The sequence below is a fragment of the Guyanagaster necrorhizus genome, assembly GCF_019112545.1.
Source record: "Guyanagaster necrorhizus MCA 3950 unplaced genomic scaffold BT62scaffold_47, whole genome shotgun sequence".
Classification (NCBI taxonomy): Eukaryota; Fungi; Basidiomycota; class Agaricomycetes; order Agaricales; family Physalacriaceae; genus Guyanagaster; species Guyanagaster necrorhizus.
The window spans coordinates 35,882-62,626 of NW_025064926.1; the positions used below are offsets into that span (position 1 = coordinate 35,882).

The 26,745-nt window shown below is 46.6% G+C and overlaps 9 protein-coding genes across 9 annotated transcripts; 4 read left to right on the forward strand and 5 right to left on the reverse strand.

Annotated features, from left to right (window-relative positions):
• Window positions 1–1,128: 1,128 nt before the first annotated feature.
• BT62DRAFT_822915 (uncharacterized protein) lies at window positions 1,129–1,353 on the reverse strand (the record flags this gene model as incomplete). Its single annotated transcript, XM_043182365.1, has 1 exon — window positions 1,129–1,353. A coding segment is annotated over one exon (225 nt), but the record flags the coding sequence as incomplete, so codon positions are not given.
• Window positions 1,354–1,915: 562 nt separating this feature from the next.
• Window positions 1,916–2,236, reverse strand: BT62DRAFT_1012510 (uncharacterized protein; the record flags this gene model as incomplete). Its single annotated transcript, XM_043177939.1, has 2 exons — window positions 1,916–1,979; window positions 2,040–2,236. 2 exons carry the CDS (start codon window positions 2,234–2,236, stop codon window positions 1,916–1,918), a joined length of 261 nt encoding a protein of 86 aa, XP_043034086.1.
• A 119-nt stretch (window positions 2,237–2,355) lies between these two features.
• On the reverse strand, window positions 2,356–4,066 carry BT62DRAFT_1012511 (uncharacterized protein; the record flags this gene model as incomplete). The annotated part of the gene is made up of 6 exons (XM_043177940.1): window positions 2,356–2,471; window positions 2,509–2,643; window positions 2,758–2,823; window positions 2,880–3,107; window positions 3,163–3,613; window positions 3,662–4,066. The coding sequence occupies 6 exons, from the start codon at window positions 4,064–4,066 to the stop codon at window positions 2,356–2,358; spliced, it is 1,401 nt and encodes a 466-aa protein (XP_043034087.1).
• A 2,157-nt stretch (window positions 4,067–6,223) lies between these two features.
• On the forward strand, window positions 6,224–7,947 carry BT62DRAFT_989202 (aromatic compound dioxygenase; the record flags this gene model as incomplete). The annotated part of the gene is made up of 12 exons (XM_043190145.1): window positions 6,224–6,432; window positions 6,485–6,553; window positions 6,607–6,667; window positions 6,715–6,819; window positions 6,875–7,098; window positions 7,153–7,196; window positions 7,251–7,344; window positions 7,402–7,505; window positions 7,554–7,574; window positions 7,624–7,649; window positions 7,702–7,772; window positions 7,823–7,947. 12 exons carry the CDS (start codon window positions 6,224–6,226, stop codon window positions 7,920–7,922), a joined length of 1,128 nt encoding a protein of 375 aa, XP_043034088.1. The 3' UTR covers window positions 7,923–7,947.
• Window positions 7,948–17,127: 9,180 nt separating this feature from the next.
• BT62DRAFT_577205 (MFS general substrate transporter) lies at window positions 17,128–18,114 on the forward strand. The gene is made up of 5 exons (XM_043181468.1): window positions 17,128–17,267; window positions 17,326–17,508; window positions 17,564–17,629; window positions 17,680–17,747; window positions 17,800–18,114. Exons 1-5 carry the CDS (start codon window positions 17,239–17,241, stop codon window positions 18,066–18,068), a joined length of 615 nt encoding a protein of 204 aa, XP_043034089.1. The 5' UTR covers window positions 17,128–17,238; the 3' UTR covers window positions 18,069–18,114.
• Window positions 18,115–18,143: 29 nt separating this feature from the next.
• BT62DRAFT_937846 (uncharacterized protein) lies at window positions 18,144–20,079 on the forward strand. Its single transcript, XM_043187417.1, has 7 exons — window positions 18,144–18,262; window positions 18,311–18,498; window positions 18,545–18,838; window positions 18,888–19,065; window positions 19,121–19,384; window positions 19,432–19,628; window positions 19,687–20,079. Exons 1-6 carry the CDS (start codon window positions 18,198–18,200, stop codon window positions 19,622–19,624), a joined length of 1,182 nt encoding a protein of 393 aa, XP_043034090.1. The 5' UTR covers window positions 18,144–18,197; the 3' UTR covers window positions 19,625–19,628; window positions 19,687–20,079.
• Window positions 20,080–20,856: 777 nt separating this feature from the next.
• BT62DRAFT_577256 (NAD(P)-binding protein) lies at window positions 20,857–22,548 on the reverse strand. Its single transcript, XM_043181469.1, has 8 exons — window positions 22,188–22,548; window positions 21,918–22,138; window positions 21,832–21,865; window positions 21,751–21,777; window positions 21,596–21,700; window positions 21,491–21,540; window positions 21,269–21,439; window positions 20,857–21,218 (listed from the first exon to the last, which is right to left on the reverse strand). The coding sequence occupies exons 1-8, from the start codon at window positions 22,226–22,228 to the stop codon at window positions 21,010–21,012; spliced, it is 858 nt and encodes a 285-aa protein (XP_043034091.1). The 5' UTR covers window positions 22,229–22,548; the 3' UTR covers window positions 20,857–21,009.
• On the reverse strand, window positions 22,461–22,819 carry BT62DRAFT_1012518 (uncharacterized protein; the record flags this gene model as incomplete). Its single annotated transcript, XM_043177941.1, has 2 exons — window positions 22,461–22,687; window positions 22,738–22,819. 2 exons carry the CDS (start codon window positions 22,817–22,819, stop codon window positions 22,461–22,463), a joined length of 309 nt encoding a protein of 102 aa, XP_043034092.1.
• A 1,418-nt stretch (window positions 22,820–24,237) lies between these two features.
• Window positions 24,238–26,482, forward strand: BT62DRAFT_923907 (uncharacterized protein; the record flags this gene model as incomplete). Its single annotated transcript, XM_043184561.1, has 2 exons — window positions 24,238–24,297; window positions 24,350–26,482. The coding sequence occupies 2 exons, from the start codon at window positions 24,238–24,240 to the stop codon at window positions 26,480–26,482; spliced, it is 2,193 nt and encodes a 730-aa protein (XP_043034093.1).
• Between the last annotated feature and the right edge of the window lie 263 nt (window positions 26,483–26,745).

The window sequence follows — 26,745 nt, forward strand, 5'->3', positions numbered from 1 at the left end:
CCACCGAATATGCACGTCCAGTCCCTCAGACGAAATGATAGACTTGAAATTGTTCAACAAAGGACGAGGACGCGCTCCCATCTGGGACACCCCCTGGCTGTAGTGGCACACCAGGATGATTTGAAGGACGACTGACTGGAGCGTCCTTGCTCGAGAGACGACCATCCTTAGGCACGCATCGTCAGTAAGAAGGTTCGGATCGGAGACTAGAGCCATCTCTTTGATGGACAGGTACGTTAGGTTGGGTGCGATGGGGTGGCTGTCGTCTGGGTTGTACATGAGGATATGGTATATCTCCCTCGAGGTGTCTGTTGGGATTTCCATGGTAAGAGACGTCAGTCCTGGTGTAAGAAAGGGTGTAAGATGGGATGAGGACAGGACCATCATGTTCAGTGAACGGTGAGGGCGATGTGAGTTACCCATGAGGGCGGTCAGGTAGGTGACATGTTCTGGGTCAAAATTCGACTCATACACTCTAGCTTCGACGACGAGTTCCTCCAACGAAGGGAAAATCACCTCGGAAAAGCATGCTGTCGATGCACGCACCGTCACCTTGCGGATCTTTGGGTGAGTGAGACGCGTGGGTGGAAAGATGTCCGGTGTACCGGTTCGCGGCTGATACCAAATGGAAACATCCTGGAGAGATGGCGCTGACTCGAGGAGATCATGGAATTGCACTATGGATGAGAACTTCCCATGGAAGCTCGTGAGATGCGGGAACGTCGGGTCTTCTAACAAGACGCCACTCCCAAGGTGGATGCTCTCCAGGTTGAGAGCCCTGGAGAATGCCATGGTGGAGCGTACGAGACAATCATCGGAAGTGCGAATATCGATCCTTTTCAAATGCGTAAAACCCGGCTCTATGTATTCCCAATCGTTGATGATGGCCAGAATTGTAAGATCATGATCACAGGAAATGATGAGCTTGTGCCAACGGGACCTGTAGGGGCGAAGGATTTGTAGTATGGTCGTGCCACGGCTATCGAGGTCGACATCTATCCAAGTGGTACATGTATGGCCATCGAGATACAGATTGAGTAACAGTTCACGTGAACGGTCGAGATAGCTCCCTAGGATATCAGCGACGTGACGCCGTGTGGAGCTCGTTGGTACAATGATGACCGTAGACCAGAGACGGGGGGAGGAAAGGCAAATCGATCTCCACAAGCTGCACACATGGCTCAAGACCCATGGTGCGCCACTGACGATGTCGACACTGTCTGACATGTCCGCACACGTAAATGAGAAGATCTCCGAGAGAATTTCATTCGGTACCCGCCGAATGGGAGCAATGAAATAGCGGTATTTTGCGAGCTTAACTGCTGCATGGCTTCGTTCTGCAAGAAGACGGGTTCTGAGCGCTTCTAGATGGCTCATCCGGTCGTCAATGGATCGAATATCTTCTTCGACTGCAAGAATAGCGGATTTAACGAACGGGGCATTATCAGATATCAACTCGTCGTCAAAATGTCGATATATGCCGCTATGGGCATACTGTGGCGGAGCCGATTCGGAGAATCCGCAATTTATACAGATATTAGACATCTTTCGAGTCCTGTTGAGTCTTGTAGACAGAGTAGAGGGTAAAGAAGAAAACTCACCACCCAAATGATGATGCAGATGGTGGCCACTGAAGACGGACGTCCCGGTCCTTCGGTCCGATTATGCTTTTATTAATATTGAATAAATTTAAACTTTGTAATCTAGTACCTTCCAACTTGTGCGCCTTTCGACGCAGCTCAGGATTAAGCATCATGACTATTATTTATTTTACAAAATATGAAGTCGTCACCTAGTCCATATGCTACCAATGGCTAATCATGACCTAGCTGCCTCTTCCTGATTGGAATCCTTGAATGATACTCTTCCTCACTACAGGATCCTAAGTCGAAGGCTTAGCGGAGCAGGGACTACATCAAAACACGCTTTGATGGTATTCAGGTGTGAGCGCCCCGACGTTGGGACATCTCGGCTTGTTGCTATCAAAGTGGTTGGCGTCGTTGACCCTGAACCTGCATATGGTACAATCCCATATCTACGTTGCGTAGATACCGCTCATCGCGGTGGTAGTACCAATTTTGGAGACAATTGTGAAGATGATCTCTATCTCACGGGCGCCATGAGGAAACCTCTTGACAAACCCAGATATAGTCGAACCGGCCCTTTTGTTGTAAAAGAAAGACACGTAGACGGTGAAGATGATGAAATAGGATGGGCGCCCGTGTTTGTGGGACATCATTGCAGTGGTAGAACGACAGAGCGAGGTAGATTTTATTATGAGACACTCTGTGCACGTAGCCAAAACCGACAGACAAGAAAGAATGGATTGGCCATTCTGAATGTCCAATAAAGATGTTAACTCTCGGCGGTGATACTTTCGGCAAGTTCATTAGGGAGTCGGTCCACCATAATATCAAACATTCTCACTCGTGAGGCGCTTGAGTCGCCAGACTCCAGTAAAGACCCTTCTCCTGAACAGGTCAGGAGAACAGTGGACTAGGATCCCACCGGCAACGCCGGCGCGCGCTTGATCGATAGCAAGGTCATCACCAGTTGGCCTGTAGTAGTGCAAAGACAAGATCGTCAAGTCTGCAAGAGCGGTGATGTGCAGTTTCAGTTGGCTCCGAGTCGGACAAGTCAGGCCTGGGCGTGGTAAGCAAGCGGCGGGGAAAAAAAAGGCTATGGTGTATGCACTCTATGGGACTCTGAAAGAACAACTCAACATGGTCGCTATTCGATGACATGAAAGTGACGTACCGTTGAGAGCCATCTTCAATTGTTTTTTCTTCCTCATCGTCACGACGGCATCCTGGTATCCTTTGGCTGGTAAACGTGTCTGCTGCTTGTCCTAGGCTATGTTGCCAAGCACTGAATGGGACCGCCTAGGTCTTCGTCACGAGCCTGGGGGGAACAATGAACCAAGTCAAGGTTCAAGCACGCGAATAAAGATGAGGTGGCAGATGAAAAATGCAAACAATGCGTGAGAGAACAAAATAATCCACACATCGGTGGCATGATGCTCCATTCAAAAGTCGTCAGACGAGTGACCTTGCCCTCAAACGAGCCTCCAATGTCGACGATGACTGACCCATGGCGGACGGCACTGCCTGTAGAGCTGGTTGAGATGATTCTACAAGGCATCGACCTGACCGATAAACGTACCCTCAGTGCATGCACTCTCATCGCCAGAGTTTGGACCCTGCCCTCGCAAATCCTCCTCTTCCGCCGCATCGCCATCACCGCTTCCCCGAGCCTCTGCGTCAGCCCGTGTCTTCTCCGATACACGAGACATCTCATCATCGCGTACTCTTCCGGATGGGCCCTGGACTCTCTGGTCGCGCATACACCCAACGTTGAGCATCTCACGATCTCCAGTTCGTTGATACCCCAGCAAGCCGCCCAGATTCTCGGGAACCACGGACGGCTCTCCTCCGTCACCTTTGGAGCCCTCGCGAATCTTTCGAGTCAGCACGTATCGGGCATCCTCTCCGCGCTCGGTTCCAGTCTGCAGCACGTACGCTTTGAAGGCCTCAAGTCCAGCAATTCGGCAGCCCTGCGCGAGCCGGAGGTGCAGCCTCTCCATGTCGAAATGGTAGATCTCATAGAATGCGATCTGCTATGGTTCAGAAGATGTCCCGTCGTCTCCCTCCAGCATCTTCACACCCTTCAAGTCACCATCATGCACAATTCTGAGCACGAGGAGCTGATGCGCTTCATGTATGGGGTGGAGACGGTCGAGAATCTTGTCATCTTTCGCCGAGGGTCCGAGAAGATGAATTGGCACATCGTATCGCGTATTCGGGTCCACTTGAGGTGGCGTGTCAGGCGGATGGAGGTGGTAATGAGCAAGGTCCATCATGCCGTGCTGATTGACGAGTATCTCAGCATCCTTGACACTGAAGTAACCGAGGAGATTTGTGTGAGAATCAGCAAGTCGATACTGGTGGCGCTGATGGATGGGGTGGTTTGGAAAAAAGGATTCCGGAATTTGAAAAGGTACAGGGTCACTGGCGTCAATGGAGGATCTACGCGTCGGGACGAAGCAGCGTTGCAGGATCTTGTGCATCATGGGGTCCAGTGTATCATGGACTAGAGGCAAAACATAGAATCTTATTACGCTTTGTTAGGGGACGATATGAAATGAGTATGCACCTAGTAAAAAAATCCTTTTCTTCAGAGTAGAACAGTCTATCTCACTCAAGACATTCCGCAGGGCGACCCGATGAAGAGAGCACTTTCTCCAACGAGATACTGCAGAAACGATTGATCCGAGAAACATCGATCTGTCTGGTTGCAGCTGAAACGTATTTTAGGCCCTGCTTGATATACAAATCATCGTTGCTGGAGTAATAAGAAATAAGGGCATATTCCCAGAGAAAATTTCGTTATATGACGCACCTCGCCTGGCTTTATCCCCATCATGCAATAAAATACCGGAAACATGTGTCAGAAATGTCGACGTATGATTCGTCAACAGGCTCAGCATATGCAGCCCAGTAGAAGAGAGGCGGAAGAAGAGTGCGATGTAGTCAGGTTCTACTATTGGAAGCTCGTTGAAATTGATCTAAAGCATCTGGTCCACGAAAGCAGACTGCATCAGCTGGAGAAAATAAGTTGGGAATATTCGAACATTGGAGGGACATGGAAAGAAGCTTGGACTCATGATTGTCCATAGATTCCAACATGCACAAACAAAGCGTTGGATACTTATCTGCTCGTGCCCCCTCGTTGTCCTCCCCGTCAGATCCAGGTCGCCTATGTATTGACAGAACCAAAATGGCTCGCGTCCCATCAGAGACTCCGTGATATTTTCCTTAAGCAGAGAAACGGTATATCACCAGTCTCTGGAAGTGTACGAAAAAGTCTTCGTCCCGCTCATCTACCTGTTGGAGCATCTTTTGGAATATGGCGCAGTGCGACGGACCAATTCCATTGAGTATAACACACATTAGTCTGGGGAAAGATCAACGCTTTGAACGCAAGGAAAGAGGTTGCCTTCACGTTCGCACATATCAAAATGAGCCCTTGAATTTATAAGCGAGCTCGGTTCACATCCAATATGTAACACGGACTTATGGCCTTCTAGTCGAATAAAAAAGCGGTTTGAATCTAGCTCCTCATCCTGAGGGTCCTTTATAGCGAATCGACAGCGAAACACAACGACGGAAATTGAACGCTATTTTCCTTTCCCTTTTCTTGTTCGATGTATCTTGGACTGTACCCAGAAACAGAAAGTCGGAGCTCCTGTGTCCCGCTGATGGTACGTATACATAGCTATCACTGTTCAACTTATTTCTGATCCTCGGCTGCGCAGTCTTGACTGCATAGGTGCATATTAGCCGTGACCAGTAATGTGCCAAGCATTTCGAAGAGGTCCTGATAATCTTTTCACCTTGGCACGGCAGCATTAGGGCGCATCATTTCTCGGCTCCCATGAACTATTGTGAAAAGTTCCCTGGGAACAGTTGTCGGTATGTAATGTCAATTTACCTCCGTTAATTTCAGTGTATACATCACTTTGGCAGCATTGTGATTTCACCATACAAGCTCGTTCAGCTAGAGAATGGTGGACACAACTATTCCCGGCGGCTCCATGCTTTAAACGAGCTTAAACTTTCATCTCATGTCCGTGATTTGCTTTCCATATGCACCAACGTGCGCCATGGCTGCTGCGGTGCTGCGCTTATTATTCGTTGTTCTCTCGAAAAGAATTCTCGGTCTAGGTGCTCAATCGCTCTCTGATTGGAAAGCGGATGCTTTGTCGCAAGTTCCTCGGATTTACATTGTCTACCGCGTGTACAGTTTTGTACGTATTCGCGCAGCGTTACTGTCAATCGTCGAGTGCGTATTGTGCGAAAAGTGCTTGACTGGGTCAATCCTAACCTTCAGTGTATAGATCAATTATTGTACTGTTGGCATAAAAATTGCTCACTCTTAATAGCACTAATGGAGGAGTATATGAACGATAATCCCAGAAACAGGATCACGACACTGAGAAAACCCCGTGACTTGATTTCTCCCAGGTCAACCCTTGACAAATCGGGTATATTCTCATTGGCTAGTATTCAGTGGTTACCAGCCCAGCCCGACCCTACGCGACGCGACGCAACGGCTATGTGAAATTGTGATTTTCGCTGCCGGAATTTACCCCATATGTATCTGCAACTGGTGGGGAGACGTATAAAAACCTGTTGGAATCACAGGTTAATCACCAGCATCTGCTATGGTTTCTGCTCTCACTCGACTCTTCCTTGCTGCCTCAGTCGTAAGCTCAGTCGTCGCGCACGCGTCTCCCGCTCCCGCCAACTGGAAGCGCGATAATCTCGAGGCGCGTCATGCACTCGAGAAACGATGCGGCGACGTCTTAGCTGCCCGTCGGCGCAAACGGTCGGAAAGTGCTCTAGCTCGTAGGAGCTCGGGGGTTCTCCGGAGGTAATTTATCTCACGTTTCGCCTTCCTCCCACACTTACGACGTCTTCCCTAGGACAACGTCTAGCAACGACAGCACCTGCCTCGTGACCCCCGAAGTCACCCAAGGACCTTACCATATTTTGTATGCCGCCAATACACTTGTCTTCACCAGAAGTTTACTCACCACTCCGTCAGAGGTGAAATCGTGCGTCAAAATATCACCGAAGGACAAGGCGGAATCCCCCTTGAAGTTTCTGTGCGTAGGTTTAACCGTCCTGCTTACTAGGCGCTGACGGCTTGTAGGTTGACTTCATGGACATTAGCACCTGCGACCCCGTTCAAGTCTGGGTCGACGCCTGGCACGCAAACGCTACGGGTTTTTACGCTGGGTACATTGCTGAAACTGGCGTAAGTCTTCTTTAAATATAAAGGTGTATACTAACGGATATTTTATACTTCTTAGTCTGCCCTTGCTGGAGGCAGCGGAGCAGGAAGTCCCAGTGGTGACGCGAGCGCCTCACTGACTTCCGGTGCTACTAGTATTTCGGATGCCCCCACTCAGACTGTCGCTACGACGTCAACTAGCTATGGTGCCTATGATGGAGCGGACTCACCATCCGCGACTCAGCTTCTCAATGAAGCCGTGGACGACAACAGCACTTTCCTTCGTGGTGTCTGGCAGACAGAGTAAGTTGTCACTGCTCTGATTCGCTGACAGTTGCTCAAGGCTCTTCTGCGCAGTGACGACGGTCACTTGACGATGTACTCTGTCTTCCCCGGATGGTGTACGTGTTTTACGATGTTTTTTTTTGACCCGGGAGAATTTACGGAACACATAGATTCTGGCCGAGCCCAGCATTTCCACATCAAGGCGTACCCTGAAGGCTATATCGCCGCTAACGGCACTTTCATAGCTGGAGGTAGCGCAGTACAGTAAGATTCCTTTATATTGAGTGACTCGTTCTCTGCTCTCATACTCGAACTACTTAGTACTGGACAATTCTTCTTCGACCAAGACACGCTTGATGCCGTTGCTGCCAATCCTGTCTACGCTGCCAATGCTATCTCGTGGTCCGACTCCGTTAGCAACGATGGTAAGCATATTCACATAAGCGCCTAATCTCAACGCTCAGACTTTTTAGATGACATGTGGTATCCTTACCGTAAGTTTCCTCCTCTGTTGTCTAGCTGGCTCACTTACATTTTTCACAGAGTCAGCTACGGGCTACGATGCTACTGTATGTATCCTGCTCCCATTATCACGCTTGTTACCTAACCATTTTGCGGCAGATGGATATTACCTGGGTCGGCGACGAGATTACCGACGGTCTCGTTGGGTCCATTACAGTTCCTCTCAACATGTATGTCACATCAATGTACTCGAGTTACAAACATACTAATTGGTTTCTAGGACTTACGAAAGCCCTGAAGTCAGCACTCAGTATGCGTCTTTCGACGTTGAGGAGTATGAAGCCGAGGGCTTGCTCCCTGAAGCATCTTTGTCGGCGTAAAATTTCACGTGAAGCAATGGCGGCCGAATGAATTGATTTAGCAATAATTGCCTTCATCTTATTATCTGTCCATTTCTGCCTGAATAACAGATACTTCTGATTTGATCTTGTGCTGGCTTCAACAACGTCCTCCTATTTATCACCATGGCAAAGAATAGTAAATAGGGAAATTCGAACCTGCTGATTTCGTGATGATTTCAATGTTTGATGTCGATAAAATAAAATGGAAAACATGTTTGGATCATCTCTATGGATTCAAGAAAAGCAGACTTTTTTCCGCAGCATTCGGATACCGGGAATCTAACCCCAAGCCACTGCGTGCACTCACAACACTCGAATAAAAGACGTTAACGCTAGCCGCTACACCATATTCAATACAATGAACATGTGACTCTATACCCAGATCATTATCCTCCTCTCAGTAATGAATTTTGATCGATAATTCCTCTACATTGTCGATACAACCATCGTTGAAAACGATCTCATGGCCGTTTTGACTAACACCGCACGAAAATTGGAAGGAACAGCGGTATTTCTTCTCCCGAGATACATTAATCCCACTTCCTTCGCAATATCTCACTATTGGACTACGTCATGAATTACCCATAAAGATAAATACGCGAAATCACATACCCCGGTGACATTGTCACATTTCCTTTCTTGCGGCTATATGTCGTCTCCTCGTAATTCTTCGTTAATATCTCTCTCGATATTCGATGCTTTGATATAAGCAGCAACCGATGGTTGGGGGTATCCGGTCAATTCGTCGACATAATTGTGTTGTGGCAGCATGACATACAAACGTTCGGACAGGACGGAAGCTTAAGTGCACCAAGTCGTCGATGTATCGCTCCCGACCATAGCTGACAAACGGTGGCGTGCTGGAGGAGAGCAAAGTGGATCAAAAGTAGAACTCGCATCGGACCCGTGCCTTGTAATTGAGCTATCATCCGAACTTTCCCCCTTCTGATAGTACTCAGCGGATTGGAGATAACATGTTATTATAGGCATACTAGACGGATTGGAGCCGCAGCATTTTCGTGGGTCAAGCACTCTTTGAATCCCCCGTATCTTCCTGGATCTTTGCCAAAATCTTCAAGTTAATCCGTAGGAGTGACGGCACGCCGCTAAAGGGAAACGGGGCGCGATATGGGGGTTCAATAGGTGATGGTTGATTTTATCTGTTAGCTGCTCAAATAAAGCATCCATCGGTTTCACGATCATCATAGGCAGAATGAGAGACGCTGGGGATTGCTCTGATAGGAAATGTAAGCCTTCTTTGAGAATAAAACAAGTATCAAAGACCCACAAGCATCTTTTCGCAGAAGATTATGCGAGAAGTCGTCACACACACCACTAGGTATCGGCCAGTGCAGCAGGAATCCTCTATTCGCACATCGTTAATGTCCCCACGACGTACACGAAGAGGGATCCAGAACCCGGTACGTCGAATGCATGAAGCATACGTCTCTCTAAATGAAGACGAACGCTTGTTGTTGCGACGATCCACGTCTCCCGCCAGATGATGGAGCGTGGTAAGTACTTTGCCATCAAAATCAAGGAGCATGGCAGATTGGTGACTGAGAGGTCATTTAGTATCCAGTCTATCGCCTGAGGGAAAATGTGGTCCCACCGAATTTATACCGCTCGTCCGGATAATGGTTGTATCATTTCCAGGTCCTGGACAACAGCTTGCAGAGGCCGAAGTGAGAGCGACATATGACCGTGCCACTACCTCATACACATTGGCAAGGGTCCATGAGAAACATAGAGCTAGCCCTGAGGGGGTTCAACAACAGCAAAAAGGCAGCAACCAAAGATGTACCTGCGCCAGGCCCAGCCATCGACACAGTTAACGACTGGACGTCCTTCTTGCCTCCCGAGTACGGACCGCAACTATGCTGGGGTCCTAGCCTTCAGGTTAGGTGGGCTACGCATTGGGCCATCAAGTCATTCCTAAGCTCCCGAAAGATATGAGAAGGTTGTTGGTGGATCCATAGCCCAGTATGATAAATATGATGAGCCCTGCGCGTCAGAGAAGAAAGAATAAAGTGAGGTCCTGTGTCTGGCTAAAGAAGAGGTGAGGTACGTACCAGTCCCGCAGTACGTCTCCTGCCAGCATGGACGCCGCATATAATCCCACATCCTCCCCATTAGATTTGATGCTCTGATCGTTACAGCAAACTAGGTTCCGTTAGGCAATAAATTTCTAGCTAAAAAAACACGTACCCAATAGAAATATCCCGACTTCATCAGGTGGGGGTTGTCTGCCAAGAAGTCAGCTTCCTGTGCTGGTCCAGGGATTTTGGAATCCAGTGAGTTGGCTAACCAGCTGAGATCATGATTGAGCAAGCTGATTAGTGGAGCTTCATATAGATGGTGTCAAGTAGGTGTATCAGATGCTGATGGTGGTTCAGATGGATGGTGCTATGTATATGGCTCATTTCAGAGTGACTGATGAGGTCCATGGCATTGGCTGAACCTTATGCTTGGATTTGTGTGCTGAGAGTTTCCTCAGTAAGTCTTCAAGGTGTTTCTTGTTATAAATAAAAATCACTTGCTCAGTTGTAGCATACTGTAAAATGTCAATTTTTTCAATATCAGCCATGATCATATACTCTTGTCCTAGAGGTGTCATTAGCCAGCCAACATCCCTCCATAAAATAGCTACTTCTTCCCAGTATAGCCTTAAATATTCTTTCTCCCATTCATACTGTATCTCTTCTTCAAGTATTTCTTCATCTGTTGACTCTGTGCATTGTTCTCAGTCCCCCCATTTAAGCAGTGGATCCAGCTCCTCATTCTCATCTTCCTTGTCTATCTCATCCTCTGCACCCTTCTCACTGTCCTTGGTGAGGTAGCTGTTGGGCTGGTCATAAATTGATAGGATGTGAGGTCTGATCATCATGGAAGAGCTGCTCTGGATTCTGGATGCTGAGTCCAGTGGCATTGGGACTGGTTCTAGGAGGAGACTGCTGCTGAGGTTGGCCAGATCTGTCTCTAGCATCCCTTCTGCTGCATGCTCCTTGCTCCTCCAGTTTGCAGCAATACTGGCAGAAGTTTTGATAAAAGTAGGGGTTGAAAAAGAGTTCTGCAACTCTTCCACCAAGAAATTGTCAGAGGCTATAGTCACTGACACAGATGTTGGAAGGGACTCAAAGTCTGTAGGCATTGAGGATGGATTCAGTATCTGAGAGAATGGTATCTCATTTGGTGGTATCAATATTTCTAGGGAGAGGGGAGTAGATATCTCACCATGCTGTCTCAATGGAGGTAACAGCTTCTGCTGATCCTGTCCATGGGTCTGTTTCTGTTATACTGGGCTCCTGGAATGGGGATCCCATGGTTTCTGATCTGAGCCTATACTACTCTGAGGCAGCTGATTCTCAGGTGGCAGCCTTAAGCTTGCACTGGCACCTTCTATACTCTGCATTATACTGAGTGGCTTCATGTTCTTCTTGCTGGCAGGCATGTTCTGCTTCAATGTGTTCAGGTCATAGGGCCTGTTCAATATTACTTCTGTACTCAGGGTGCCTGTAGAGCACTCTATTCTGAAAGTTCTTACTGTTTGTTTTAAAGTCTGAGAGTCCTCCACTTTCATAGTTGGTATGGACAGATGAGGTAGGACTTCTTTCTGGGGTCACATAGAGGGAGCTGTATCTAGAGCTTGAAGCCACCTTAGGATCATCAAGAGAGTTCCTGGCACAATCTTTAATTTCATGCTCAGGAGAGGTGGTGAAAGAGTCAGAGGATGGCTCAGCATCAAAGAAGTCATCAGGGAGGTCCTTGTTCTTATGGTCTGGGACTGGAGAGAGGTTCATTGGCCATGTCCATGGGTTTCTAAATCCAGTGTGCTGAGTGTGGCCATTTCTGCTGTCTGGTCAGTGGGGTCCTAAAGGGTATCAGTGTCCTTCTTTCTCTGTATAAACTCACAGACTTATGCTGCCAGGTTGAGCTTCAGGTACAGATCCAAATGTGGGCTGGAAGGAGGCTCAGATAGAGACTGGGATGTTGTGGAAGAGGAGGTTTGGTGTGACATTTTATAGGAGATGTTGTACTTGTTTAAAAGTATAGTAGTGCTGGACTACCCAGGCAGTTACTGATTGTCATCCTCAACCAAGTTGAATGATGGTGAGGAGTCTGAGGAGTGTTCCAATGATAGAGGCTAAAAGCCTAAAAAAGTCATCTGTTAGATCAGAGGTTGATGTGGTTGATGGTGGCATTTGGTTTCCTTCATGCTAGTGTGCATAAGGAAAGAGAAGCAGAAGCTTTAAGCTAATTGTTAAGCTCAAGTTGCACATGATCTAAACATATGATAAACTGATGCTGTATCAAGTTCATACAGTCATGTCAGAGTTCACTATGTGCATCTGTTGATCTAATGCTTCAAGACCAAAGACAGTCAGCTCAAGATGAAGTGGTGAAGAATAAACTTTAGCTTGAAGCTGGGGATACACAGCAAGAGCTATCCTACTTATATACTGTTTGTCCTTGAGATAAATATACATCTACTAATTGTGCAATCCTAAGCTATAATGCTTGTTGTTCTTGAGCATCACAAGTTCTACAAAAGAGCATTGTCTATCATCAAGGAGTGTCATTGCATCAGAGGACAATGACTGTTTTGGCCTATTATGGTGACTAAGCCCATCTCTATGGTCTTAAGTGCCCTGACTAAGCATAAATAGGGGTTCAATCAAGAAAGGAAATGGAAAAAATCATAACAGTGTCTATCTTATTTGATCTGACAGAGGTGTGTTGAATCAATATCTATCCTCAGATTCTGAACTAAATATCTGCTTGTACTTAGGTGCCATCTTGTTCTATGTTGATGCAGACTTTTATATTCTGCTCTCAGACAGTGGATGTGAAGTGACATAGACAATTCTGTGTGGGAGTTTGAGAAGATTTATATGGTCTAACTCAGGCTGAGTATCTCTTTGTGGGTTACACTCTATGCTGTCATTGCCATTGGCCTTATATGTGTTGCCAGGGACCAGAAATATCAGTATTGGAGCATCCTGATATTATTATCTACAAAAGTGAGACATCTCTGTTCCACTCCCCAGATACTATCTGAAGAATCTATATCAACCATCTGGCATCTACCACAAGATGAAGATCCAGCAGAATAAGTGAAAAAATCCTCAGCAAATGATATCACATATTTTGATTAAGGTATAGCTGTTTTCAGTATCTCTGACCACTATTATGATTTAACATAGCAGTCTTCTTCACTTTAGATTCAGAATATGTTGTAAGTAGAGAGCAGAGTAATGTACAGAGGATTAGAATTAGCCTCTCAAGAGAGAAACATTCTACTTAAATACATTTTATATTACTTTGAGATCTTTCTACAAAATACTAAATGAGTTCTGATCACAATCCAAGTCAGCTGCTGCTGACTGGCATTGTATCTTTGAGTATGTTCTCATACTCACTTGGAATTGCTATCCCAACACTCCTCCTCAATTCTGAGTTCCTAGAATACCTACAGATAGATACTCATATAATGGTCTTAGTAGGCCTTTAATGAATATATCTGCTAAGTTCTCTTCTGATGTGCAGTGCTGAACTTTGACTTCATTTGAAGCCATGCACTCATGAATGAAGTGGTGCTATATGTCTATATGCTTTGATTGTGCATGGAATATAAGGTTCTCAGCAAATTTGATTGCTGATTGATTGTCAATGAAAATAGTCATTGCTTTATAAGGTGGCAATCCTAATTTGGTTAAGAGTGCTCATAGCCAAATTACTTCTCAGATTGTGTGTGTGAGGGCCATATATTCTGCTTCCATAGTGGATAAGACTACAGTGGGCTGTTTCTTTAAACTCCAAGTAACAGCTCCCTCTGCATAAGTACAGACATAACCAGATGTTGATCTTCTATCTGTTCTGTCTGTTGGAAATCCTCAGTGATGTGCAGGGTAGACTCCAGGCTGGTAAGGTCAGAAGGTATGAACTCCTTATTCTACAGCTCTTACAGAGCTTGTATTTATACTCTTCAGACTTATATCTAGAATTTACTACAACTTTCTCTTTCTCTCAAGCTTACTCATCAACTCTCAGCATGATGCTGGATTGCCCTTTCTAGAACTTTTCAGCAAAATCCCAATACTTTCTTCTCTCCAGTCTGAGTCTGAATAAGGTATCAGCTCATCTATAGTCTCTCTATATGTGATTCCAAAGTCTAGAGTTTCCTTCAGATAGCAGAAAACTTGCTTTAAGGCTGTGATATGCTCAGCAGCCAGATTCTGCACATACTTGCTTAATTCAGTGACAGCATGTGCAATGTCAGGCCAGGATCCATTGGCCACATACATTAGTGATCTGACACCAGTATGGTAATATTTCCTAGTGGCTGTATCAATGCCTCATGGATCTTCTGTCAGAATTTTCTCTAGCCATACATTCAGGTCTATAGGTATTTTGACCAGTTTGCAGTCATTCATGCCCATTCACTCAAGTACTTTGAGAATATATGCCTTCTGGGATAGAGTGATAGTGCTCTTGTCCCTATTTCTGTCTATCTTCATGCCCAATATATATTGAATCTCTCTCATGTCTGTGATATTTAGCTTCTTCTTAAGCTCTTCTTTCATTTTAGACATGGTTTCATCATCTGGAGCAAGCAGTGTCATGTCATTGATATGTATAGCTATGATTATGGGACCAGAACTCATTTGTCTGATGTACACACATTGATCACTGATCAATCTGATGTATTCAAGTCCCAAAAATATAGCATTTAATTTGTCATTCCAAACTTGGTCAGATTGCTTGAGTTCATACAACATTAATTTGAGGTATGCTGCTTTTCCACTCCTATCTGAATATTCAGGTGGCTGTGCCATGTAAATGGATTCATTGAGTTTACCATTTAAGTAAGCTCCAACAACATCCATTCTATGAATGATTAGATTTCTTTGAGCAGCAATTGCTATGAGTAGGCAGAATATGTCCAGCCTGACAATAGGTGCATATGTCTCAAAGAAATCAATGCCAGGTACCTGTGAAAATCCTTTTGCAACAAGTCTGGCTTTGTATCTGGTGATTTTCCCATCACCATCTCTTTTCAATCTGTAAGTCCACTTGCAATCTTTCCCATCACCATCTCTTTTCAATCTGTAAGTCCACTTGCAATCCACAAGTGATCTGTCTTTGAGTAATTCTTCCAGCTGCCATGTGCCTAGAGAAGTCAATAGATTGTATTCTTCATCCATTGCTTTCTTTCAATGATGCCAGTCTGGCCTTGTCTTGGCTTCTTCAAGGCTTAATGGCTCATCACTGAGGTTGTCTGCAGTTTCTCCAATGCATGCATAGTCTATTGCAACATTTACAGCTTCCAAAGATGATTCTTCTGAGGTATGCTGTTGTTCCAATGTTTTCACAGCTCATACACTTGGATTATAAAGTGTCCAGTAACTCGGTTGGGTCTTTGATGTGATCTGAGCCAATTTGTCATGTGGCTTGATCATTTTCCCATGCCATATTGGAACTTTGATTTGATTGATGACATATCAGAGGCTATTTCCTCTTTTAGTTTGACATTTCTGGTATCCACAGAATCATCCAAAATGCCATCATTTCCATCCAGAGTCTGCTCAACTTTGCTCTCTGACTCCCTCTCAAGCAATAAAGGGTGGAAGACTACATAGTCAGTGTCTATAGGCTCTGTAGTGTTGTTTTCAGAGAATATAATATTTCTTGAGGTCTGAATCTGCCTGGTTTGAGGGTTATAATATCTCCAGGCCCTGGATTCATCTGTAAGACCTGTGAAAATAAATTCCCTTGACTTTGGGTCTAGTTTTGACCTCTTGTTATCTTGTTGCAACACCCAGCACTTTACTCTGAATTTCTGAAGTGCTGAAATATCTGGTTTCATGCCCTGAAACACTTCTTCTGGGGTTAGATCATTTTTGATGGCCCTGGTTGGTGATCAGTTCTTCAAGTATGTAGCATATGCTACTGCCTCAGGCCATAGAAACTTTGGTAAGTGATGTTCTTCTAGCATGGTGCATGCATACTCTACAAGGGTCTGATTTATTCTCTCAGCAACTCTGTTTTGAGATAGAGAATATGCTGCAGTCAATTCCAACTGTATGCTATTGTCCTGGAGGTATTCTTTTACCTCTTTATTGACATATTCCTTTTCATTGTCAATCCTCATAAACTTCAGATCCTTCTCTTTGTGGACTTTGATGTATTTTTGATACTGCTGGATCTTCTTTTGAATTTCCATACCTTGCTTTGACTTCAGAAAATACAACATTGTCCTTCAGGATTTCCCATCTGTGAAGCTTATGTAATACCTTTCACCATGAATACCCTGAGTTCAGGCCAGCCCCCATAGATCCAAAAATGTCATTTCCCCTATTTCAGTATAGTCTCTTTCAGCTTCCTGTGGAAATGGCTTGGTATGATGTTTGGCTTTTATGCAGGCTATGCAATCTGTCTGAGGCTTGGCTGACTCATCTATATCCATCCCCTTGACCATTTTCTTCCTAAATAGTCTCTTTACTGATCCCATATTTAAGTGGCCTAATGTTTTGTGCCACTTTTGCCATGATCAGGCTGATTTTATAGCATGGGCCTGAGTTATTTCTGGAACAATGATATCAAGGCTGTACAGCTTTGATATTTTATCTCCATGGCTGATTATTTTGCCATGTGGTGAGATAATATCCATTCTGGACTCTTTGAATTTGAGTTCAAATCCAGCATCTGTAATGTGCCCTATCAACATAAGATTGAATGATGCATCAGGACAGTGGATACACTCCTTTAGTGTGACTGGAGTGGTCTTTTCCCCTTCAACCATTTTAATCTTGACAGTTCCCCTTCCTAAAAGTGATACAGCAGAGCACTATCCACTGATTACATCCATACCAACACACATACAATACATTGGGAGATTATAATGTGATAAGAGTAGTAATAGCAAATATAATTGTCTCCTCAATGACCCACTACACACAAATAGCAATAGCATACATACAATGATCTGAGATCTCTCTAAGTCTTAAAGCTTTTGTTTAAACAAGAGGAGGCAACCAGTATCACTGAGCCTCAAGGCAAGAGTACTGTAGCTCAATACAATACTTCAAAGCTCTCACAAAGTCCCAATCACTGTTCAGATCAAATCAAAATCCCTAAATACACAATACATGACTTAAAGCTTTGTGCTCTAAGCAGAAACCTGTCACAATTCTGTCCACAAGTACCAAAGGGTTCAAACCTGTGCACACAAGTTTCCAAAGGGAGATCTGGGGGGCCTGTCTGTGGGGCCAGGCTGTATCATCACAGTTTCAGGATGAAGAAGAATAATGCCTTTGGTATTGGGTAGGTTATCTGGATGCTCCATGCTCATTCCCCACCCCTGACATGACATGATCCATAGACCACTATTCTTTGCCCCGCTATCAGAAGTAGTGGGCAGAACACTGATGTACCAAGTCAGCATCTTCTTCTTCTTCATTTTCATGCTGCCTAGTGCTCTGTCAAAAAACATGGCCACACTAGTTGTTGCCCGTCAGATTGCGGGATTGGCGGCCTCTGCGCCGATATGTAATGTGGGCGGAACGTCAGTGATCGGCCTTCTGGTATCCTTTGTGTTTCCTGACGATCCGTATCTACAGTGTGGCCGATATTTGGGCCGTCGAGGAGCGAGGAGTCCCTATGGCGGTGTTCTCGTTTACTTTATTGTGAGCCATAAGCTGCTGCGATCAGTTCTGATCCTCATCCGCTTTTATAGTATGGGCCCCTGCCTTGGACCGCTCTTTGGAGGGTGGATTGCCGAGAAAGCTGGCTGGAGATGGATTTGTACGATGCTCCTTGTCATTGTTCGATCTCCATTCTCACGTTTTACTTGTAGACTGGGTCCTTTTCATCTTCACTGGTGTATGCTTTGCCTTCACGTTGTTCATTCCTGAAACATTGGCACCTCTCCTTCTCCGTCGTAAAGTTGAGAAGCTACGGAAGTCTACGGGAGACGAGAGCTACCGTACACTCGAGGAGCTCGAACGTGTCCCGTTCTTCGAGACCTTGAAGATCTCTTTGCTTAGGCCGATTGTGATGCTGGTAGCCGAACCTATCGTGGCCCTGTTTTCTTTCTGTGGGTCTCCTAGAAATGATTTTCTATAGGACACCGAACATTGGAACTTGTTGACTGCCGCTGATACAAGTTTGTGCGTCGATCAAATACAGACCACGTGTTCCGCTTACCTTTGTACCACCACCACCACCAATCTACATGCCGCAAGGAAAATTTCTATGGACTGCAAGATATGCGAGCTGAAGCAGCGACAGTTCTATTGCGAGAATTGCCTCAAGACGCAGTACGATTCATCATGGTCCTTTGAGTCTTGGCTTACTACAGATTCTAGCATCCGTGACTTTTGCATCCAAACGCAACATTTCGCTGCCGACCGCGATGAACAGGTGGCGAAGTCATCTAGGGCCCTCGATGGTTTCAATGCTTCTCGACTCCGCCGTGCAAACATCTCCAGCATCCAGAACCGTGTGGATGAACTGATGAACGTGCTTGCTAGACTGCGAAAGGATAACGAGAAGAGTATGCTGATATTTGAATATCTGAGGGCTAGACTGACTTTTGGCAGAGCGGGATCGTCTTCGAACGCTGCGCCAAACGCTCGCTACGCGTCGACGGACACTATCCGCTGCCAAAGTCCAACCACAGCCCAGCATTGCACATCAAGCTACCCGTAAAGCTCAAGAACTCAAAGCCTTGTCGGTTACCATTGCCAAGGCTCGTTCTGGGCTCGTTCAAGAACTGGTCGAAGTTTTCAATGTCGTAGAGGTGGGGGGCCGCCCGCCCATAGGGGGAAAGGCTGGGACAAAGGGCGAATGGACCATCGGTGACCTCATTCTACCAGTCCCAGGTGATATACGGCGTGAGCATGGATTATTCTTCTTCTTGTCTTACCGCCTAATCCTTTCCAGGTTATCCACCTGACCATATAAATGCCGTCATCACCCACACGATACATTTCATCTCGCTTCTTACTCTCTACCTCGGAGTCAAGCTCCCTTTTGAGATCCATTGGACAGGGAATAAACTTGGCGTAGGACAGCCGTGGATTGGTGCCGGTAAGGGGAGTGAACATGGTGGCTGGGTGAAGTATGTTTCTTCGCTTCCTTTCATATGGTACACTGACATCCTGACTCATAATTAGATGGCACACTAAACATCCCCTACATCTCTCATCGGCTACATTGTCAACTACTCCCCCTCCTGGTACCAAGGGCATACCCATAACGTCAGAATCCTACCTCGAGCCAGATCCCGAACCACAAGCGTCGTTTACTACGGCCCTAGCTATGCTCCTATACAATGTCTCCTACCTCGCCTACACCCAAAACGTCGATGTCCCCCTCAACCAAGCAGGTGATGTTCTGAGTAACCTGTGGAGTGTCTGTTGTAGCAGCGAGCTGGGAAAGTGCGTACAGTCATCTGTCCTATTGCCTAGCTAGACTTTGCACCTAGGAGATCTCACGAGACGAACCCGTTTCTCCCACCGCCTACGTCAGCTGGGTTTGGCTTGGATTTCATGCAGCTCCTCCAGGCGACCACTGCGAATCCTGCATCGAGAGTGCGCGCACATAAGGCGAGGAAGAGGGTCGAGAAGTTGCCAGAGATGGACGAGGACGGATGGGACATCATTGAAGACACAACGTGATTAGGTGTGGAGGTGAATAATTTTTGCTGATATTTGTCTGACCATTCCTGCCATTTGTTCAGGCATTCTCGTTTCGTGTCTCTTCCGTGCTCCACTATCGATTCTCAGCTCCATTAATGACTGGTCCCCAATCCTATAGACCTGTCAGCGAGGTGATGTGAGGACAGCGTGAACGAAAGTCTTCGCGGTAGGATCTCATCAGGACGTCGCAGCGGTCGGGCTGGTCAGGATGGGTAATTATACTGTGTTTATGGCAACACTTTTCCGGTCTGTAACTGCATTGAGACCTTGATGTACTTGACAAGGCATCCTTTTACCGCGAGTCGTTCCTCTGCACCAGATTTTGTTGAGTAGATCGTTTAGTTTTCAATCTGTATACCGATTATTTTCCCGTCCTTCGACGATGTCACTATTTTTATTCTTTTCTATGAAACGATTTCTGTTTGGACGGCCAAGCTTTCCAATGATTATGAAGACTGCTCGTATCCACAATACGATACCAGACAGTATTACACAACTCACAAGGAATTGTCGTTCGACGGGAGCTAGTACCCATTGCTCAAAGTTACACTTGTTACATCTGCACTGACATGAGCGTCACCTAACAAACTTTTCATTCAATTGCGATTCATTCTATTGACCCGGTTGGAGCTACATCTCCAGCACCAAGCTCGAGGCTGAGACTTTGCGGCCTCTTATTGCTACGATTCTGGAGCGTTTTTTTGCCCTTCACACGTTCCATCGCTTTCCTTGTAACGGCACCCTCTCCGGATGGCCGTTTGGTTTTTGCAACATCCCACGAATGAAATCCGACAAACTCCCCTGGTCCCCTCCCGCCCAAAAATAGCGCTGACTGTATCGAGTCGTGTAGAAGATCCACACAAGAGAGTGACATGAGACCTCTTCACTTCGATAAGGATGTCTAAGATATTCCCGAGGAAACTTTCCAGAGGATTCCTGATACCGATGAAAGTGGGGCACGGGAGAAGGGCCTTCAGTGGCGGATAGTAAGGCCTGATGTTCATTGTAGGGAATAGCCATTAGCTACGCGACTTGATAACGCCCTGATCTGTGTCGGTAATGCCTGATCAGTGCTCCTACAGACAGCATGATGATTGAACTAGCCACAATGTTCACAATGAGGTACGTGTTGGAAGACCCTGTCCATGCATGATTGTTACGAAAAGGACAGTCGCAAATATCTTTAGAGCATACTTTTGACAACATAGCAGAGGAGAATTCCAAGAACGAGTCCATAGACACAGAGAAATGCTACTGAAAACACACACACACACACAAAAAAAATCCTCACGGGAGTGCAGCAAAGCATGCACATTTGCAGGCGAGTGATTCGATAATGTGTGACTCGGTAAAAATTCTGTGATTCAAATATCAGTACTGGTAGTAACATTATCCCACTCTTCCTGAGAGGCCACTGCTTTCTCAATGACATCCCGAACAGCACGTCTACAATCGCTTCCCAGGAGCAAGTCTGTTGGAAACGCCTTGCCTTCTGCGACACCTTCACCCCTTACTACGTCAAGCACAACTCGCACACCCTTTTTTGGGTTTCCAGGTTGTTGTCTATCGTATGCTACCAAGGGACATTTAGTCTTGAGCATTGGTGGGGATTATCATATTCACCTTGACAGAATGCCTCTGCACCATGCGCAATCTCCTCGTACCCCGCGATATTGGGCTTTCCCAGTACGCGATGTCCAGGAGAGAGAAAGTTGGTGCGGAAGAATCCAAAGTCAAAGCATACACTACGAAGGCCCAATGGTGCAATCTCCTGGTGGAGAGATTCAGATATGCCTTGGAGAATTTGATTAGCTGATATCCAACGGAATCTATGAAGCGTCACACCTCTAATCGCAAACTTTGATCCATTGTACAGGCCGGAGAAGGCTTGCGGGCTAGAGGATGAGCTATAAGCATCGCACATTTCCGTGTTGAGAAATGGGTACCCACGTCCAGGAACCTATAGAACCTAGAAATACAAAGGTTCCTGTTCGTCGTTCACGCATGTACGGAAGGAAAGCCCTTGCTACGTTGAGAGGCCCGAAGACGTTGGTGCTGCAATAGTATACATGAAAGAGTAATAACGGCACATAGGTGTAAATTACTTGAACTGATTCAGGGTCTCTTGAGGCCTAGTGGGAATGAAGACATAAGCGGACATCATATCTATTACAGAGAAAACTTACGTTGCCTCTTCAACGGATTGCAATAGAGCATACCCTGATATACAATTAGCTACGTGTCACTGCAAGCCAGACTCAAGGTAACTGACCGGCGTTGTTGACGAGCACATCGATTCTACCGTGAATATCGATGGCCTTTTTCGCAATAGCACGGAGTTCTTCCAAGGGCGCAGTTACGTCCAGCTCCAGTACATTTGCACCGAGGACCGTGAGATCCTCAAGCTGCGATAACGAACGCCCACGCGCAGTGGCGATAACCTTTTCACCGCGCTGTAGAGCAGCGATGGCGAGCTCACGCCCGAGGCCAGATCTACAAAAGCATGTTGATTTGAAAGTCGTGAATGTACGAAATGACGCACGAAGTCCCCGTTATGAGCCAGACTAATTGTTGGGAAGGCATAGGTGGTGCATTCGAGTCCACGTCTTTCTTGCCCTTCTTATAGGGTCCAATTGTGTCTGTCGAGAAGTGAACAAACAGACAGAAAAGGGAAGTAACGAAGGTCACATGGTCATGAAGATGTGATGTATAAGGATTCCAAGGCGACGAGCCTCAGCACACCAGCACATGGCTCGCCATGTCAGGACTGTGGAGGTGACGCTCATTGGTGGGACCTTGTGCCGGTACCACCACCTTATGTGAGTTCCGTCTTTGATGGATTGTCGATGACGATATACTTCGCAATGAAGAAGCCCATAGTAGACGACGCCGGCCGTTCGTCGATGCATTTAGAAGAGACCCTGATTAGTGGTGTGGACCATACCATTACGGATGCAACCGTAACGATAGGGAGGTACACTGAAAAAAAGTTGGCTCCACGGTACAAAGCTATACGTGCCTCGTCGTCGCGTCGATAAATATCTGACGTCGAAATGTGAGTGTCATTGGCATCATCCTCAAGGTCATCATACTAACCTTTCCAGTACTATCAGTTTGTCTCCGATCACTAAAATCTTTAATCAACGACCGTGTAACCGTGAACACCGCAGACATCCACTATAGTACAGATACGTTGAGTATCAGACAGTCATCGGTGGTCCGTTGAAAGAAGAGCTTCCGAAACGGAGTAATTCTGTCGGTTATTCAGCAGCTGAGGCATGGTCTCTCCTGGGTATGCGGCCTTGGTGACATTTTACAGGGTATTTGCACTTCAAATTGACAAAAAAGGCGAATGGCGGAAGGGACCATTGCCGGAGAGACCTGGGCTAGCCTGGGCGCATATCAAAGGTATGGCGAAGACATGTAATCCGTATCGTTCTGAAATCTGCATTAAAAAGTTGGTGCTCAGAAACACAACAGGCGACGCACACCAGCAATCCAGTCTTCCACCTCTGGATAGGGATATAGTCTCCATCCTCTCAGCTCTCAGACAGAACAATGCGCATGTCCACCATCGACGTGGATGTCATGTTTGTCGATGTGGGCGTACAATGATGGTTCACCGTCGCGATGATGGCAACGAAACAAACTGTATCAATGAAGCCAACCGTATTTTGAACGGTCCGGTTCTACGGTCCGATACTCCGCGCCAGATTTTTCCATCTCCCTTCTATACTACCACCTGCAAGCCTCCACCCTTCAAATGAACCAATAAAGCACTGCGAATCTAGGACCATGACTTTTCTTTTCTTTGTATATGCCGTCTCAGTAAGCTCTTCAACGATTCAAAAACATACGTATATTCTAAAAGGGATATCGATTTTGAGGCCAAGCTCAAGGCCTTAGACTAGGCTTTATATCTAACGTACTGCCATTCGCTATCTGACCTTATAACACAGTCCAGCTCAGCGCACGCGCCTAAGCAATGTGGATGGATCAGAATTGTCGTGCTTCGGAACAAGGTTTCTTCGGCTTTTCTACTGGCAAACGCCTTCTCCAACCCTTCTGGGGTACGTGGAAATCCAAACCGAGGATTACGGCATCCTGTTGGTTGACCGATACTGACTGTATCCATTTAGACAATGCAAGATCTTTATGATGCAGGGCCATCACTCAATAGACGCTCTTGTCATTTTTTTGACTCTCCACGTATTTTTCGTTTCTGAACTGGCACGATTCTCAGTGAGCAACGACGGATGTATGAATATCAGAGATACAGATACCCCCGAACCATTTTCTACCACGACCAGGCTCTGACAATAATTCCCCCTCGATCACAAAAGAGGCCCCTGAGAAAATCATATTTCGGAAGGCCCGAATGTGGCGCCCTTGTACTGTTCTTATTGTTCGCCTATTTAATACTTTGTTTTCCCTCACGTCGTCGAGGTCCTGGTCCTCGAAATATTATATCTCAGTTGTACATCTCTTTTTGCTTCCACTTCCTCCTCCAGCTTCTGACGTTGACCGTCTTTAGCTCAACGCCACACATATACTCCATTGCCACTCACCCACACCGACAACACCAATCGGCCATGCCATATAAGGGTCTCGATTTTGAAAACGGCTTTGTCTTTCACGCAACGTCAGTAAATGTGAGCCTCTCTTCTCTCTGTCTACGTCCTTAACATTGACTATCGTCGTTAGCCACTCAACAAACAGTCTGCATGCAGTGCATGCCCTCTGCACTGTAGTCGTTGGTACGACCCCCAGCGCCTCTACCCTTCACAATATCGCCTGCTACGGGACAAGGTCGCCGAAAATCAGCACAAGTGGCGCAAAGCAGAAGCAAGTGCTCGGGAAACGGAGGAACGCGCCAAAGACCTGGAAGGGCGGATTGACCTTTACAAAGAGGAGACGGCGAAGGTGAAGGATGAAGAGATTCGGGACAAGACCGAGAGAATCCAGATACAGGACAAGGAGATTGGCCTGAAGGATGAAAGAATACGCCTGATGGAGGAGGAGATCAGGAGGAAAGATGAAGAGATCCGGAGAAAGGATGAGGAGATTGGGATTAACGTGAAGGCGATCCACGCGACGGACGAATACCGGAGGAAGGACAAGGCAGCACGACTGCTCTCTGAGCGGTGCAGATCTGTCGAGCAGGGCCTTCTCAAGCTCCGCGCTGAGAATGCCAGCCTTCGTCGGAAAATCTACGATGATCAAGAGGAGAAGGAAATGCTATCTAAAGAGCAGGAGGCGACCAAGGATATTCTAGGCGCGACGGACTTGGAGTTGACTGAAGCCCGTGCGATGCTTTCTTCCAAGCAAGCGGAGCTCGTCAATAACACCAGTGCCGCCATGCGGGTTGTTATTGCCTTGCGAAAGAGACTCCTTGACGCCGAGAAAGAGGCTCAAAAGAAACTTCTTGATGCCGAGGAAAAGGCACGACAGGAAGTCCTTGAAACTGAGGGAAAGGTGCAAGAGTTGACGAAGGAGCTAGCGGCAAGCCAAGAGGCGGAGACGCATTCACGTACAGGTCATGAGCGCGTGGTGGAAAAGTTGATATCTAAGCTGGAGGAGGTCAGCCGAGTTGCAGCGGAGAGGGAGAGGGAGATGGAAAGGTTAGGCGCGGCACTGAATGAAGCATTTTCCCAAGGAAAGCTGGTATCGGAACGATGTCGAGAACTGGAGATGCGGCCGCCTGTGGATGAATCGTACCAGCGAATACTTGAGGAAGAAAGAAGCATCGCCGTGGCCATGCTGAGAAGGATGGATGAGGAAATGTCCCTCATGAAGGAGGCTGGCATGCAGCTTATCGTGGAAAATCAGACTCTGTCGGGAGAAGTCGAACGATTACAGGGTTGGAAGGCTGATGCTTGGAGGGCGTTGGAACAACAAGTGGCAGTGCTACGAGAGATGGAGGGAGATCTTTCCATGGCTCGAGAAGGCACCATGGAGGTCGTGGAACGTAATCGGATGTTGCTCGCGGAGGTGGACAGCTTACGCCCCTCGAACGACACGGTTATGGCGTCCCCATCGGATGCGGCCCACCTCTCACAGATGATAGCCCTGGCATTGCAACGAGAGGCAGATCTAAACCGTGTCAAGGAAGAGCTAGCCCGCTCCCGCGAACGGGAAAAACAGGCCATGGAGAATTTGCAGAATCTCAGCGAGTCTCACAAAAAATCGCCCGAGGAGCCTCAGGAACAGCCAAACCCTAATAACGATTGTTTATATAAAGAACGGTATCGGCGTCTGGTTACGATAACAGAGCTTATCCATGAGAGGATATCCAGGGCAAAGGATCCATCAAAGTTGGATCTATCACAGGACATCGATTTCTTGGACATGCACGTCCGCTTGGACATATTCGAAGACATCAAACACCCAGCCGTCCCTTGGCCCATTTCCTCTGGCGTCAAGGTGGATGACAATATGGAACTCGAATGGAAGGAAGAGGAAGAGGAAGAGGAAGGGAAAGAACAACCGTCACTTTCGCAGACTTTCTCCGCGTCGCTTAGCCTTCACGATGTTGATACGGAGCCGCTTCAGAATGTCGGTAAGAAGCGTAAAGATCCGACATGGAGGACAGAGGTGTCGTCATTTTTGGGGGGCTTCTCCGAATCACTTTGTCCTCTGCCTAAGGATGTCGATACGGAGCTTGAATGTTTGGAGAGGATTCGAGAAGCATTCGATTTGGATATGTGGGGGCGCGAGAACTTTATGCAAAAGTCTGAAGAGAACAAAGTCAGGGAAATGTGTCTTCTGGTGGCAGAAGAAGTCGATCGTGCCATTGAAAAGGCGGTGAGGAAAAAGCAGTTGTTTTTGCATCGTTAAGACATGCTTGTCGTGTATCTTATCTTATATATAATTAAAATATTTTCAGGACTGAGAACAATGAACTAGTTCTGCTCACTGACTTCAGAAGATCAAAGTCCCATTGTTGCGAGATCTTAGCCTATTCCGACATACAAGCAAACCGAGCACAGAAGTCGATGATTCCTTAGGTTGACAACACCAACACCTGCGCCAAAATAGGAAAATTGATCTTTCCTTCGCTACGGCCACTCATCAGGGGATTGTCCAAGTTCTCTCAAGTA